Genomic DNA, 14,466 nt, shown 5'->3' on the forward strand with positions numbered 1-14,466 from the left:
GGGTCTGTGTGTGCATGTTCTCCCTGTGCTTGGTGGGTTTCCTTTGGGTACTCTGGTTTCCTTTCACAGGTTAAAAACTTGCAGATTGGCCCAAAGTGTGTGAATAAGCATGAGTGAATAATGCTCTGCGATGGATTGAATTGGCACCCCACAACCTTGTTTACAGGATATAGCGCTATAGAAGATCACTGAGTTAGGGGGGTCCCTAATGCCCACAGTAAGGAACACATGAGCTCGAAAATGAAAAGAAAAAGGAAAAAACAAGCAAAGTAAATGAACCTCTGTTGGGTAAGAAGTGAAATCTCGCGTGACTAGGGGCGCGTTTTCTCGCCGCCTATTTCCGGTGTGAATTTTCACATTCCCGCCATTACTCCAACAACAACATAACGCTGGGCCGTCGCGTGCCGGCGGAATTTAGTTCACGGGACGTAACGAGACGTTTTTGGGAGAGTTACTCGGGCTTCCCTCCCCCTTTTTAAATAAGAATTTCCACAGTTTCTTTTACACCTGGAAGAAGGTATGATTTTTCTTTTATGGCAAAGAACCGGCACCGTTTTCCTCACTCGTATTACTAGCAGGCAGATGCAGCACGATTGAATCAGTTAGCGCGAAGCTAATTTCTCTGTCTTCTCTATGGACTTAGCGAGGGCGCTAATGCTAACAGCTAGGCGTTATATCATCTGGGGTTTAAGTTCTGTTTCTGAAACATTATCACTTCTTACTTGGTTTATTTATCAGGGATGAGGCTTGTTAGTTATTTTGGTGGACTTGATACAGATAAGGTTAATTTTCACTGGTTGCTTGAGTAGCGTTGGTTTTATAGAAAATAAACCTTCCACAGTAAAATATTATTCCAAGCACGAGTCTGTTTAGTAGCAGATATATTCTTAAGAGTGTGAAGTTAGCAAGCCAGTTAATTGTTTGTCTACAATGTCTACATTTATTGTATGTTTTTTGGAAAATAAATAAATCATTTTGACATGGAGAAGCTACAGGAAACAGTGTTTGTCTCAGTTTGATAATGGGAACCTCTCTAAAACACAACTCTCTCTCTGTACACTTTATAGTATTATTTGTACAAGAGCTTTATTATAACAGCATAATAAGCTTCACTGGTTTAATTAAAGCACAGTGCAGTGTTATTTTTGTACTTGGAACTTGAATGTTAGGCACAGTCGAGCAACTTGATGGTAGTTTTTATTTTATTATTTTAATGTATTGGATTTCAACTGTATGGAAATGTTAGTTTACACCGAGTTAGAGTGCACTTACTAGGTACGTTGGCTTAAAGTCGTTTGAAAATGTCACCACTGGACCTCGTCATCTTCGTAACTTGATGCTTTTTCTCTCTGTTGTCAAGGTTTTTTTTTTTTTTTTTTTTTTTGGTTGGTCAAAGGGACACTGGACTCATCTGTTTATCCTCAAAGCCCTGTCTGCTCGCCACACTAATGGCTGTTGCATTGCCGAAGCTGAGCAGTGGTGGCGCTGTCCGTATCCGCTTCACCAGCCTGGATGTGGGCACGACCAAATGGAGAGAGGGAGTGTTTGAGGTCCATGAGAGAGACAACAAAAGCAATCTGGTGTTGAAGTTTAACAGTGGTGGAGCGCCAAAATATTTTCAGGTACCAATTTTGGATGGTGACGTTATTTAGCAGAGTACCGCAAATTTAGGAATTTCTTTCTGGATCAATGAAGTGTCTGTATCTATCCATCGTTTATTCATCTTTAGTAAAACCAGTTTGTTGTTGTCTCTACAGTTGAACCACAATGTGAAGAATGTTGTTTTGGGCCCTATCCACAGTCAAAACCGCTTGTCGCTCACGCTGAAGGATTCAAGTGTTGTCATTTTGGAAAAATTGCCCACCACAGTCGCAAAAAAACTAAAGGAATATCTAGAGGTGATTAAGCAAGGGAAGCAAACAGGTGTGTATAAATAACTGAGGCAAATAGTTTTATTTGGTTTTAAGTTGAGGCCACTGTTGGAGAATTTATCAGTATAATTTTTTTTACTCATTTAGCTTTTAAGACGAATCAGGGAAGTGCCAGTTTTGGGTTAGTTCTTGGAAACCGGACCACACAAAACGACCCAGGTTTATCATCGTCAGAAAAGCAGGTAGCACTTCTTTACTGAATGTTTTTTAGACATTGCATGTATATTATTACCCACTCATTTACCTTACTTTTTTATATATTTTGTGTGTGAAGATGACCCCACGCAGGTCGAGTTTGGACAACAGAGAAGAGAGCACCCCACGAAAGCCCCTTGGGAGTCCAAGCAGAGTCACATCAACACCTGTACGAAGTGGATTATCAGAAAACAGGTGTGTAGTTTTTCTTAGTGTAGTTTCTAGTGCAAGAGTGTGCATGTGCTATGTAAAAGATTTAGTACAGAGCAAAGGTTGTCCAAGATAAAAATGACCATGCAAACTATTATGTTTATATTGTTTTGGGCAAGTGATTTGTTTGATGCAATTGACCAATCTGCAGGTGAATAATAAAACCCCCAAACATCCTCCCTCCTTGGCTCCTAAACAGCCCATCACCCCGCTTGATGATTGCGTTTGCTATGAGTATCGCATAAACAGTCATTTAACAGGTATAAAATTAATCAGCATTGTCAACCATGGGTGGTGCTAATGTTTTGCTAATGACGCTATGGGGTTGCTTGAGATTTTTGTGAGGGTGCTCTGACATACAAAGTATTTCATTAATGTGCTGGTCGCCACAGTTTAATTTCTGTCATCGAAACCTGATGTACAAAGTACCTCCTTTGACAGTTGCAATGCTGTTCTGTGTCAAACAGCAGGCATGATATTCAGCTTGTAGAATATAAACACCCCAGTGAATAACATTTCACACAATTGTATCCCAGCTTTTGGCTTGCGCCCAATAGGTCTGGTTTGTAAAGTAGCTAAAATATAGTTAGAGTACCTGTTGAAGCGTAAAAATTAAATTGTCTTATGCAAAGCATTAAAACAGTCTCGGCCAAAATATATTTTATAACATCGTAAAAAAAAAATAAAAAAAAAATAGGCCAATTCAATTGGTGTGTATACATGTTCAATTTGTGTTGTTGGTGTATTGTGTATTCTATTCTGAAGCAAGGATCTATTCGTGGCATTGTCATGCCGAATTAGCAAAAATCACACTAAATATAAAATTTTTTTGCTTGAATATCTGTGCTAATAAATTTTAATACCTGTCCAAATCCCTGCGTTGTCCAACAGCATGAAGCCAGCCTCTGTGCCTTTTTAAGCCGCTGTTCATGCAGGGCAGTGTAACGCCCTCTGAACAAAACACTTGCGTTCATTATCATAAATTGCTGTCTGCCTTCATTAGCCTACATATTTTTCTGCTTTTTTTTAAGCACACACATTTTAAACAGAATAAGATTTAATGCCTATAAGAGACAACAAAGTGCTTCATACTCATAATTCCCACTGTCCAGAATGTCATTAAGTAATGGCTGTTGGAGGGGAGGTCAAGGAAAGGTCTACTAGACCAAGGCGAAAGAGAAAAAAAATGCTGCCAGTATACTTGGGTGAGAAGTTGGTAAAATCCTTGTATCACACAGGACCTTCAGGAGGGCTTAGCTGACAAGAGTGGTGGTACATTATTGTGCCACGCAGAGTTGCTTCCACAAAAATGATCTGAGTCTAAGGCTCGGCAGAATTGACCTCATTAAAAAAGCTATCATGTAGATGAGTCAAACGGCAGCTTGGAAGGCATTTGGCCACAATCACCACAACGTTTTGAGAAGAATATGGATATTTGCTGCAGTAAACCCCCCCATTCCAGCTGTTAAGCACTGAATGGATTTGTTAATGTGTGCCAGCCATTGACAATGAGTACTGCACAGCTACTTAGAAGAACAAATTACAATAAATATCAGCAAATTCTGTAAATAAATATGGTGCAATCAGTAAAGAAACTAAAGCTGAAAAAGGAATGACTTCTGTAAAAGAACTTTCACTAAAGGGTGATCTTAAAGTTCACCATGAACTACTTTAAGAAACACGCTAAAGTGTTTTTAGTGACCCTCATATTTCTCTTTCTTGAACATTTCTGCACTTTTTAAATGCACAGCTCTACCCATTTTCAGTAAAGTGGTTGACACATCATTTAGCAAGCTGTTATGTCTGTCAAAGGTGGTGTTAGTATGTAACAGGCTTGGGCTTTTGAAAGTTTTACATAAGCAAGAGTTTTTTCTATGGTTATAGGTTAGTACATAACCATACATCAATATTTGCATAAAAGGAGTATAAAAAATTGTATAGCTTTCTTCATGTTGAAGACTAAACAAAAGGTGTAATTTAGCCAGGGTGCACAATTTTTTGCATGTAACTGCTGCGGTTTGTGGGTAAATAGACTGAATTATTTTCTGTCCAAAATTATTATTCTATATTTTGTCAGTGAAATAACTTAGTTTTCTAAATATTTTTCTAAACCTTTTCTTTTTTGCTCTTGAGGAAAAGTTCCACCTCGGTAGTTGCCTCGTCATCGTCAAACATGTGTTATGAAGTGGTTTCTTTAAGTGATGGAAGAGGACGAAGTCGTTGGGGAGTTGAGGGAATGAGACAGAATTTAGTAACCCAAATCACCCGCAAGCTGAATTGGCTGTTGCGTTATCTTCTTTTAATTATTATAATTTAGTTTTGAACAAAGGAATTATGTATCTTTATGCACTCTAAATAGTTTTCACATTGATCCCTGCCACACTGCAAAAAAAATGTTATTATATATATATATATATATACATTATTTACATAAAATATATTACTAGTTTATAATATATATACTGTATACTGAATAAAAAAAAACTTTCTGCAGATTTCTTTTAAATTTAACAAATGTAAAAAAAAAAAATTTTTTACATATCGTTTTTTATTGATTTATTTTCTGAAAACGTCTTGTGACAATTATCTTAAACATACAATAATCATGGCCAGGTTATCCTTTGTCTTTAAGTTAAGCCTTTATTTGTCAAATATACATTACAGCACAGTGAAATTCCTTCTTCGCATATCCCAGCGTAACTGGGGTCAGAGCGCAGGGTCAGCCATGATACAGCACCCCTGAAGCAGTTAGGGTTAAGGGCCTTGCTCAAGGGCCCAACAGTGGCAACCTGGTGGAGCTGGGGATCGAACCGCCGATCTTCCGAACAGCAACTCAGTGCCTTAGCCCTCTGAGCACCACTGCTCCTTTAGTTTTTTTTCCCCCTCCTCATTCCCTGTTCGATTTTGATGCTATCAGTGTTTGCTGTGTAAAAGGGTATTTAAGTTTAAAGGAATCTTTATTTGTACACATTTATAGCCTTTGATAAAATTAAAATAATTCTTTTTCCTTTAAGGAGTGAGAAAAGGAAACGGTTGATGAACTCCGATACTGATTTAGTAGAGGACTACCCCAAAGAGAATGACTCCTCTAGGTATTATTTTTACATTAAAAAACTATCACTGTTGCTCAAATTTTAGTATGTTAAGTTAATGTAATTTGTAGTGCTTGATGTACATCTCAAGCGGCAAGTTTTGTTGACCCATCCACAAGTATATACTGGAATTACATTAATCATGGCACACAGGTCTAAATAGTTTTCTCTTTTCAGCAACAATAAGGCCATTTCAGATGCTTCCAGGAAGTTTTTGCTCAGTTGCAAAGACAAACTGAAGCAGTCTGAGGAGAATAGGAATTCAGGTTTGTGCTTGCTTATATTTTGGCCATTGTAAGTATCTGTCTATCTGTCTGTTTTAGTAACCTTTGTTTCTTCTTTGTGATATTTGTTCCTAAAACAGCTCCTCTTGGCTCTGCACCACTTCAACCATCATCCTTTTATGGCAGCAGAACAGGAACTAAAGATTATACACAAACACATTCCCTACTAGACAGGTAAATTGTGTTAAACCTTTTAAGAAATTATTTAGTGTCACTGTAAGCTAATGTTTACGGTTCAGGGCGTAATTGTGTTGGATAGTATATCCTGGCAACATTTAAGCGTAAACTGTCCTTTTCTAAAGACCTGCCAGCACGAACCAGTCACCTGCGGCTAAAAGAAGTCTGGTGCTGCCTAATCACTCCACTCCCTTTAAGAAGGTCCGCTCGTCTCTTGATTATGGTGGATGGAACAAGCTGAGACCCTCTGCTCTCAGTCAACCTCAGCCACCTTTGCAAGGGTAAGTCTCCCTTAGCTTCCTTATTCCGGCAATATCATGAGCTTTAGTTTCTTAATTATTTGCAATTCTGTCATCTTTAGGTTCTCTAACCTGGGAAACACTTGCTACATGAACGCTATACTGCAGTCACTATTCAGCCTGCCGTCTTTTTCAAACGATCTTCTAAAACAGGGGATTCAGTGGAAGCGGGTCCCTATGAATGCTCTTTTAAGGTACGGTTATATTGTAAATTTTTTGTGTATATTTTATGGCTGCCCTCGACATCCTGTATTATACCCATTCGTGTCCTCTCTTTATTAGGCGCTTTGCTCACCTCCTTTTGAAAAAAGACATTTCATCTCCAGAGGTAAAGAAAGACTTGCTGAGAAGGGTGAAGAATGCCATTTCCTCAACCGCTGAACGCTTTTCTGGGTACATGCAAAATGTAAGATTTTTTTTTCACATTGCTCCCTGCCACACTGCAAAAAAATGTTCAGAAATGGCTTGAGAAACGTGATAGAGTTTAGGATTTTGACCCGGCCTCTAGATTTTCCCAATCCAGTTGAGCATCTGTGGGATGTGTCAGGCAAAACCGTCTGGAGCCCCAGGAGGGAGGCCCAGCTTCGATAAGATATAATATATCTTATTGATATACATCAATAAGACACTCATGTTGTTTGGCTCATGTTGTATCTGGGCTCTAACTGAACATTCTAAAACCATTTCTTTGAATTGGACTAACGGATATCTGGGTTTTATGCTGAAACAGCTTTGTAGTTGGAGCTATTAGTGACTCCCTGTATCTAGATTAGAACCCCAGTCCCAGCTGGAAAAAAAACACCCCACATCATGATGCTGATGCTTCACTATTGGTATGTGTTATTTGGGTGAAGGACAGGTTTTTTTTTATTTTTATTATATATATATATATATATATAATAAAAAAAAATATTTATATGTGTGTATATAAATATATAGTCCATAAATGCATACAAAAAGTCAACAGACTGTAAATTTGAAGTGCATATTCACAGGTGATGTTTTAATGTTTTACAAAAGACAAATAAAGGTGTCTGTTTCATTCATTTTAAAGATTGATCTTGCAATTAATTTAGGAAAAGTAGGCGAGAGTTTGACTTGCATCAGTGAGTTAATCCTTTGCTTTCAGGATGCCCATGAGTTTCTGAGCCAGTGTTTGGATCAGCTAAAGGAAGATGTGGAGAAGATTAATAAGAGCTGGAGAAGTGATTCATCAGCCTGGGATGAGCCCCAGAGCACACGACTTGCTGAGGAAATGGATACATCACGCATATACACATGTCCTGTTACTGTGAACATGGAGTTTGAAGTGCAACACACAATCACTTGCAAAAGGTAGGATGCAAAAGGGCTCATTTAATTTTCTTTCTTGTGTAGCATCAAAAAAAATTTGAGACAAGCCATGATGAAAAGTACAAAGAAAAAAGAAAATACAAATATAAAATTGGTAATGGTTGGTTCAATAAAGCTTTTTGCCATTTGTGCATCTTTTCCGCAACTTGCCGGTTGTTGACTTTTTTTTTCTGTGCAGTGCTTACACTTTGTGTATATAGCATTTTAAAAGAGAATAAATCAACTGCCAAATGATAAAAAATAATCTGTGCTGTCTGTTAAGTTAATGTGTACTTTTAAGTCTGACACTTTAGTTGTTAATGTGTTCAATTCCAAAGCAAAACTGAGAACTGGAATAATTTTGTTGTGTTCCATCGACATGCAATCTAGTTGTGGGGAGGTGATTACAAAACGTGAGCAGTTCAATGACCTGTCGATTGACCTGCCTCGTAAAAAGAAAACACTTCCTTTAAGATCCATTCAGGATTCGTTGGATCTTTTCTTCAGGGTAGGTTAATGCGCAGTCACTTGGATTTATAAGATTTACATAACTGTTTTTACATGCTATTTCTCATAACAAATGTTTAGATAATGTTAGTGTTTTGGTATTTATCTTAGACTTTTTGTGTCTTCTGGCTTTTTGTTTTAGATGGAGGAAATCGAATATTCATGTGAGAAATGTAACGGCAAATCTGCGAGTGTCACGCATAAATTTAGCAGACTTCCAAGGTAATTTATAGAACCATATTTTCAGTTCATGTAGCGGTTTAAGGTAATATTTTAAGTAATGCTTGAATACAAAGCTTTAAGATGTCTTCATATGCTCTTTCTCAGGGTGCTGATTCTTCATCTGAAACGGTACAGTTACAACACGCAGCTGTCTCTGAACAGCAAGCTGGGGCAGCAGGTCCTAATTCCAAAGTACCTCACACTTCTCTCCCACTGCACTGAGAACACGCGACCCCCTCTCAATCTCGGTTGGAGAGTGCAAACTGCCCTGTGAGAGTCCAATCATCACGTAGTTTACTAATTACCTATATACTGTCTAGTAGGCAGGTGCCACATTTTGCAACTTTACTGAAGGAAAAAACAACATATTGAATTATATGGGTGTTAGAATTACTATTTTGGGTTCTTGTACTCGTTACTTGAGATTCATTTTATGAAAAATTTGTATACAGGTCTAGAACGCTGAAAACGTCACAATCTGTGAACAACCCAATGCTGCGGTGAGGCAACAAACCTTGTATTTTTCCTTTGCATAATGCTTGAAAGTTAAAGCTTAAAGTTAAAACAATTATCTTGTTTTCACAGAAAAGGTTCAGTGAAGTACGATAACACTGGCAGCATCATATGTGACTCTGACAGTGAAGAGGAATCTGCGAGGAAAGTCAGCCGCAAACACCGTCTGAGTGAATGTTTCACAGATGATGACAGGACGGAAGAGGTAGCGAAATGTGTAAACCTTTACTTTAAGTTAAATATGTGGATATTTAGTTGTAGATTAGTGGGATTTGATGTATAGGGTATAATTATTTATTTTTGGCTATGTAGAAGCTAACTTGTTCCAAAGTGTCTTGGATTTTTTCGTGATTATAAAGGCTGTGTTGATGTCTAGGTTCAGCAGAGTAGTCAAATGGATCAATCAGAATTCACAGGCATGAACGATGATGAAATGCTGGCTGCGGTTCTTGAGATGAGTCGTCATGATGCTGGCCCCAATATTGATGAACCAACTAGCAGCCCTGACACAGGGTTTGGTGACACAGATGCTCAGGAGCTCACACAGCATTTAGATCTTTTGGAAGGAGACAAAGCATCTGGAGGTACAGTGTAGTGTGCATGTTTATTGGCAAAAATAATGTGCTGGTTTAAAATGTATTGTGCAAGAATGCATACACTTTCTGATCAAAAAAAGTTGCCATTAAGGAAAGAAAACAACTCAGGAGATTTGAAGTTCTTGGAACTAGGTTAAGCAATGTGGTTTGAAAAAAAAAAAAAAAATTAACTGAAATAAAATGTTTTACCCACAGAAAATTAAACTAATAATAGTTGCTATAGAACTAGCTAAAATAAGAAAAAAACAACAATTGTGACTCTCAACCTTTTAAAAAATTTTATGCTGCGCTTGATCCAAAATTCAAAACGCTGGGATCCGAGTGCATACATTTTTTTGATATGAAAATGCAATGTGCAACTTGGAGTGTCCCAAAAAAATGCCCATGGTGGACCGTAAAGTTTCAGTTGGCATAGATGGTCGGACTGAAAACATTTAAAATCTGACTTTTTTTTTTTTTTTTTTTTTTTAAAACCATGCTCCCACAAACCATGCGCATCGTGTCCTGCTTAGTTTGCCTCACATTGGTGTGTTACATAAGGTATGGTGAACCAGATGTAGGTTAATCTTGTATATATTTGTTTATACCTTCATGCTTATTAGATTGTTTTTCACACAGCACTAGTCCCTGACAACTTTTATTCTTAGCTAAAATTACTAAAATAAACTAAAACAAAATAGAAATAAGTCACTTAAATAAAAAAATTAAAATAAAATTTAACTGAAACTTCTTATACTACTAAAGATACTATTTAAAACTAAACTGAAATTCAGACTGAAGTTTAGATTGACTCTATCCCAGAGTGAATGACGTCTGTATAAGAAGGAAGGTGCATGAAGCAATGTACAGATCATGCGTAGTGTAACTGTACAAGTCCTATTAGGCAGTGTTATGTGGGGCTGCTACAGTTGGTCTGGTCTAGGCTCAGCAATTTTATGTGGCAATAAAATGAAGTCAGCTGATGACCTGAATTTACTGCATGACCAGTGTGTCAAATCGACGGAGTTTGTCTTAATTTGATGACACGGGCATATTCCAGGACTCATATTGGAAAAAGGGGGTCTGGGAGCATGAGGTCTCATTTTCCCACATGAACTGGCCACCTAATGTGTATTTGCATTTTTATTTTTATTTTTTTCCCCCCACGGCCAGACAGTCTAGGTCTTACAGATTCTACCTTACAGCTCAGTGTTCTACATAAAAACACTTGTATGCATTTTTGTGATCTTTTACCTTAGACATGCTGGGCTCTTTGGACCTGACCATGGATGATAACAAAGAGAACCAGACTCCAGATGGTGGACAGGTTGAGCTAGATTGGGCGCAGCAGTACAGTTTGGATCAAGAGCGTGAGGAGCAGGAGTTACAGCAGGCACTTGCTCAGAGTCTGCAGGAACATGTATGTCTTTTACCCTTTTCACACGATTGACTTGTCACTTATGTGGGTCTTTTCTGTTTGTTGTTTGGGACAAGTAGCAAGCTACTTATCTGTTGCATGCACAGGAGGCAAGGGAGATGAGAGAAGATGACGAACTGAAGAGAGCAACAGAGCTCAGCTTGCAAGGTAGAGAAGTACTAAATAAATACCCTGTTTGCCAAGATGGTTTGCGTGCATTCACTGTTTAGCATTATTTATCTGGTATTTTGGTTTTTCCAGAGTTCAACAGCTCTCTTCCTGATCTTTTGTGCTCTGATGATGACTCGGGAAATGAGGATGCTTTAGAAATGGAGTACAGTGAAGCAGAGGCTGAGGAGTTGAAGAGAAATGCTGAAGTATGTGCTCATTAGTGACGGATCACATTCCTTTCCTGCTTCAACAAAAACTTTTTTCTTTTTTTTCTTTTTTTATTCTTTCAAGTGTTTTTAATGGCACACAATGTGTTTCCTGCAGAATGGAGAGCTTGCCAACTCCTTCAGGCTCATCAGCGTGGTCAGTCACATCGGCACCAGCTCATCATCAGGTATGAGCAACCTGTGTGCAATTTGGTTACTATTCTAGTGTGCAGCTATAATATTGTTACTATTAACAATATGTATGCTATATGTTTAGATCTCATAATCTTATTTTAGCAAGTAATTCTTCAAAGCCTGTGCAACCAAGATTTCTTCTGAACATCGCTAAAATGCTTTTACATCTGTTGTTTAGGCCACTACATAAGTGATGTGTATGACATGAAAAAGCAGTCCTGGCTAACCTACAATGATTTAGATGTGTCCCGTACACAAGAGTCCACTGTTCAGCGAGACAGAGACAGGAGTGGATACATATTCTTCTACATGCACAAGTAAGGCTTTGCTCAAACACCCATTATTTTACTAAATATTTTACTTAAAATGCCAGAGTAAGTTTGAACAAAGGATTTGCTTTAAAACTCCGCTAGGGATGTAACTTCTGTTTAAACAACACCCGTGTCTGAGAGCCCCTTTATGCTATTTATGTTGACATATCGGGCTGCAACTAATTATTCATATAATTTATTTATCGTTTCAATAATTAAAACATAAATCAATTAATCGGATTCCAACTCACAATTACTCAATAGCTTTTACTTGGCTATCAGCTTTTAAATTTAGCTTGAGGTTGTTTTTGTACATGTGTTAACAAGATAATGGTGAAAGCTTCATTAAAAATATATTTTAAATTAACGTTGCTTTTTTCCTTGGTTTTAAGTTTTGTTTAAATCAGTAAAGTAGCAGCAATAATTAAATCTTAAAGTTGACGGATGTTTATGCAATTTGCAATGTTATGAAAACTGAGATAAAGTCTGTGGTAAACAGTGGGATCAAGTGAAAGGCCGGAGAGTGGGGTAAGTAAGAAAAGAACTCCAAGCTAAGGTGTGTGGGAGAGACTTTAACTTTAAAGATTCATTGAAGAGAACTCTGACTCAACAACACAGTCAGTAACTATTCACATTCTTTTTCAGCTGTGAATCCTTTTTCACTACTCTCTTATTCTTCACAAAACAGCCATATGCCCCTGTCAGCACACAGTCTAACACCTGCATGTCAGATTGCCCATAGTTCATGTGAAAATTAATCATGATTGTCATTAAAAAATCTGCAAATAAATTTGTTGCCAACTAATCTTAAATATTTTCCAACTTAGACTCTCATTTTTTTGTCAAGTATTTAAGCTGTGGAAATAACCAAGATACTAGTTTATAAGCCAACAGTGGTGCAACAATTTATCAATTTTACTCTATAAAGTTAATTAATTGTTGCACCACTAGTATCTTGGTTATTTCCACAGCTTAAATACTTGACAAAAAATGAGTCCAAGTTGAAAAATATTTAAGTCATTGTAACTGTTGCTGCTTTTTCTTTTTTTTTCCTCTGACCAGTTGAACATGTTCACTGATTTTGTTGACCTACAGTATGCACACTGTCCAATTTGTAAGGAGCACCTGCATGTTTATGCAGTTATTTAATCATGTGGAAACTGCACTATGCAAAACATTATGCAGATACAGATCAAAAGCTTCAATAGATTCACATCAAAATGATGATTAAATATGATCTAATCTGACTTTATGGCATTGGTGGTACCAGCAGGGAAAATTTATTTGAAATATTAGCTTTTTGGCAATATAGCATTTTCAGTATTTAAAAACATAAAGAAATATATATGTATAAATACAATTGAACCTTGGATTGCGAGTAACTTGGTATGTAAGTGTTTTGCTAGATGAGCAAAATTTTTCTGCCGAATGTCACATGATCACAACCATTGATTACATGATCAATGTTTTTTCTTTCTTTTGCTTTGTGGGATTGTGGGTAATCGTCTCCCATGCTGTTTGTGTGCGTCACTCATTGCATTTTTGCGCGCGTGTAATGTTTACTATAGTTTAAAGACCTACTAAAGGTAATAAAGACTGTAGCAGTGCAGGACAGATCTGTACAACAATGCAACTCCCCTTATTCACTATATACACAAACTGGTTTCTTGTGTTCAGTCTCTAGTGTTGTTTTTGGGGAGCGGGACAAAGAGATAAATGTGTTTATTTGTGTTTGAATTAAATAGGTAGATAAATGTTTGTTCTTTTGGGGTTGTTAGTTCATGAATATTTGTCAGATGCTAAATAATTTTTGTAAGCTGCTTGTGGTCTTGCAAAAAAAAAAATTGTGTGCCATGACTATCATTGTATTGTGTTCAGGAACGTGTTTGAGGAGTTGTCAGAGATGGAGAAGGCAGGAGGAAGCACTGACGCTAGCCGCACAGTCCTGCAACCTTTATAAATAGCTTTGTACATCAGACTTCAACTGGAGTCCTGCGCTTTGGTGATGAACGGATAAGCTTAGCCTAGGGTGAAAACCTCTGTCCAATACTACTGATCACCACACACACACACACACACACATACACACCCATCCCTCTTTTAGGCACTTTCTCCTATTTTTCTGTTTTCCTTTCTGTGAGACTCTGTCGCTGTTTCTGGAAGTGTCTAATATTAATGTTTAAGTCCATGTACATATAAAGCTTTATGGCAAAAGGTAAAGTGAATAAAATGAAGAAACTGAAAGAATTTTGAGTTGCTGAAAGGAATGATTTTCAGCCTCAAATCATATAATGTTTTTTTTTTTTAGTTATTTACTGAATATTGCCTTTAATAAAGTCCCTGAGTGAAGAAGGAGACTTCATGCATTAAATTCAGATCAAATGTCTGAGGGTCAGGAAGTGTTTGCCCCTTTTGAGTGGCTTCTTTCACATTTTCCAAAATTCTTTATTGAATCTATTGAATATAAAGATTTATTCTTGTATGTTTGAGTGACGTTGGGTGTCTGTTTCATGTTTTATATGCAGCTGGAAATGTGGTGCAATATTTACGTTGCCTGTTGGCTTTTATATGTTTGTCTTACAGCGATGAGTGGGAAGGGGAGTTCCAGTTTCTATTCACAGCTATACTGATGACTGTTTATTGCTATTTTAATCCTATTTTATAAATACAATTTAACAAGTTAAATGACTGTAGATTGTCTTTTTTTCCTTTTAAAAAGACTTGGAGGCATCTTTAAGACCCTCTAATTATAATTATTTTTTTTCTTCCTATTTTACATAGAGCTTTATGTTGTGGATGTTGCACAGCCATTTTGTGCAGGATCATTTT

General features: G+C 37.3%; 1 protein-coding gene across 3 annotated transcripts; it reads left to right on the forward strand.

Annotated features, from left to right (window-relative positions):
* Window positions 1-373: 373 nt before the first annotated feature.
* On the forward strand, window positions 374-14,322 carry usp37 (ubiquitin specific peptidase 37). Of its 3 annotated transcripts, none has more exons than XM_053496359.1 (24): window positions 374-517; window positions 1,361-1,622; window positions 1,758-1,923; window positions 2,019-2,113; window positions 2,206-2,321; window positions 5,351-5,428; window positions 5,606-5,694; window positions 5,793-5,886; window positions 6,015-6,170; window positions 6,251-6,382; window positions 6,471-6,594; window positions 7,318-7,523; window positions 7,911-8,028; window positions 8,170-8,249; window positions 8,355-8,519; window positions 8,702-8,749; window positions 8,835-8,979; window positions 9,139-9,346; window positions 10,597-10,757; window positions 10,862-10,922; window positions 11,016-11,131; window positions 11,250-11,319; window positions 11,505-11,643; window positions 13,516-14,322. In XM_053496359.1, exons 2-24 carry the CDS (start codon window positions 1,449-1,451, stop codon window positions 13,595-13,597), a joined length of 2,823 nt encoding a protein of 940 aa, XP_053352334.1. In that variant the 5' UTR covers window positions 374-517; window positions 1,361-1,448; the 3' UTR covers window positions 13,598-14,322. The 3 variants fall into 3 exon arrangements, with proteins under 3 accessions (XP_053352334.1, XP_053352336.1, XP_053352335.1); XM_053496361.1 differs by having other exon boundaries at window positions 8,835-8,967; XM_053496360.1 differs by having other exon boundaries at window positions 1,428-1,622.
* The last annotated feature ends 144 nt before the right edge of the window (window positions 14,323-14,466 follow it).

This window comes from Clarias gariepinus, chromosome 5 (genome assembly GCF_024256425.1).
Source record: "Clarias gariepinus isolate MV-2021 ecotype Netherlands chromosome 5, CGAR_prim_01v2, whole genome shotgun sequence".
In the NCBI taxonomy this organism is placed as follows: domain Eukaryota; kingdom Metazoa; phylum Chordata; class Actinopteri; order Siluriformes; family Clariidae; genus Clarias; species Clarias gariepinus.

Excerpts from the sequence above, each read along its gene's own strand:
- usp37 (XM_053496359.1), top strand. The coding sequence starts at position 1,449 with ATGGCTGTTGCATTGCCGAAGCTGAGCAGTGGTGGCGCTGTCCGTATC. Across the intron at positions 2,114-2,205 it reads TATCATCGTCAGAAAAGCAG|ATGACCCCACGCAGGTCGAG; the intron begins GTAGCACTTCTT and ends TTGTGTGTGAAG. Across the intron at positions 11,644-13,515 it reads ATATTCTTCTACATGCACAA|GAACGTGTTTGAGGAGTTGT; the intron begins GTAAGGCTTTGC and ends TATTGTGTTCAG.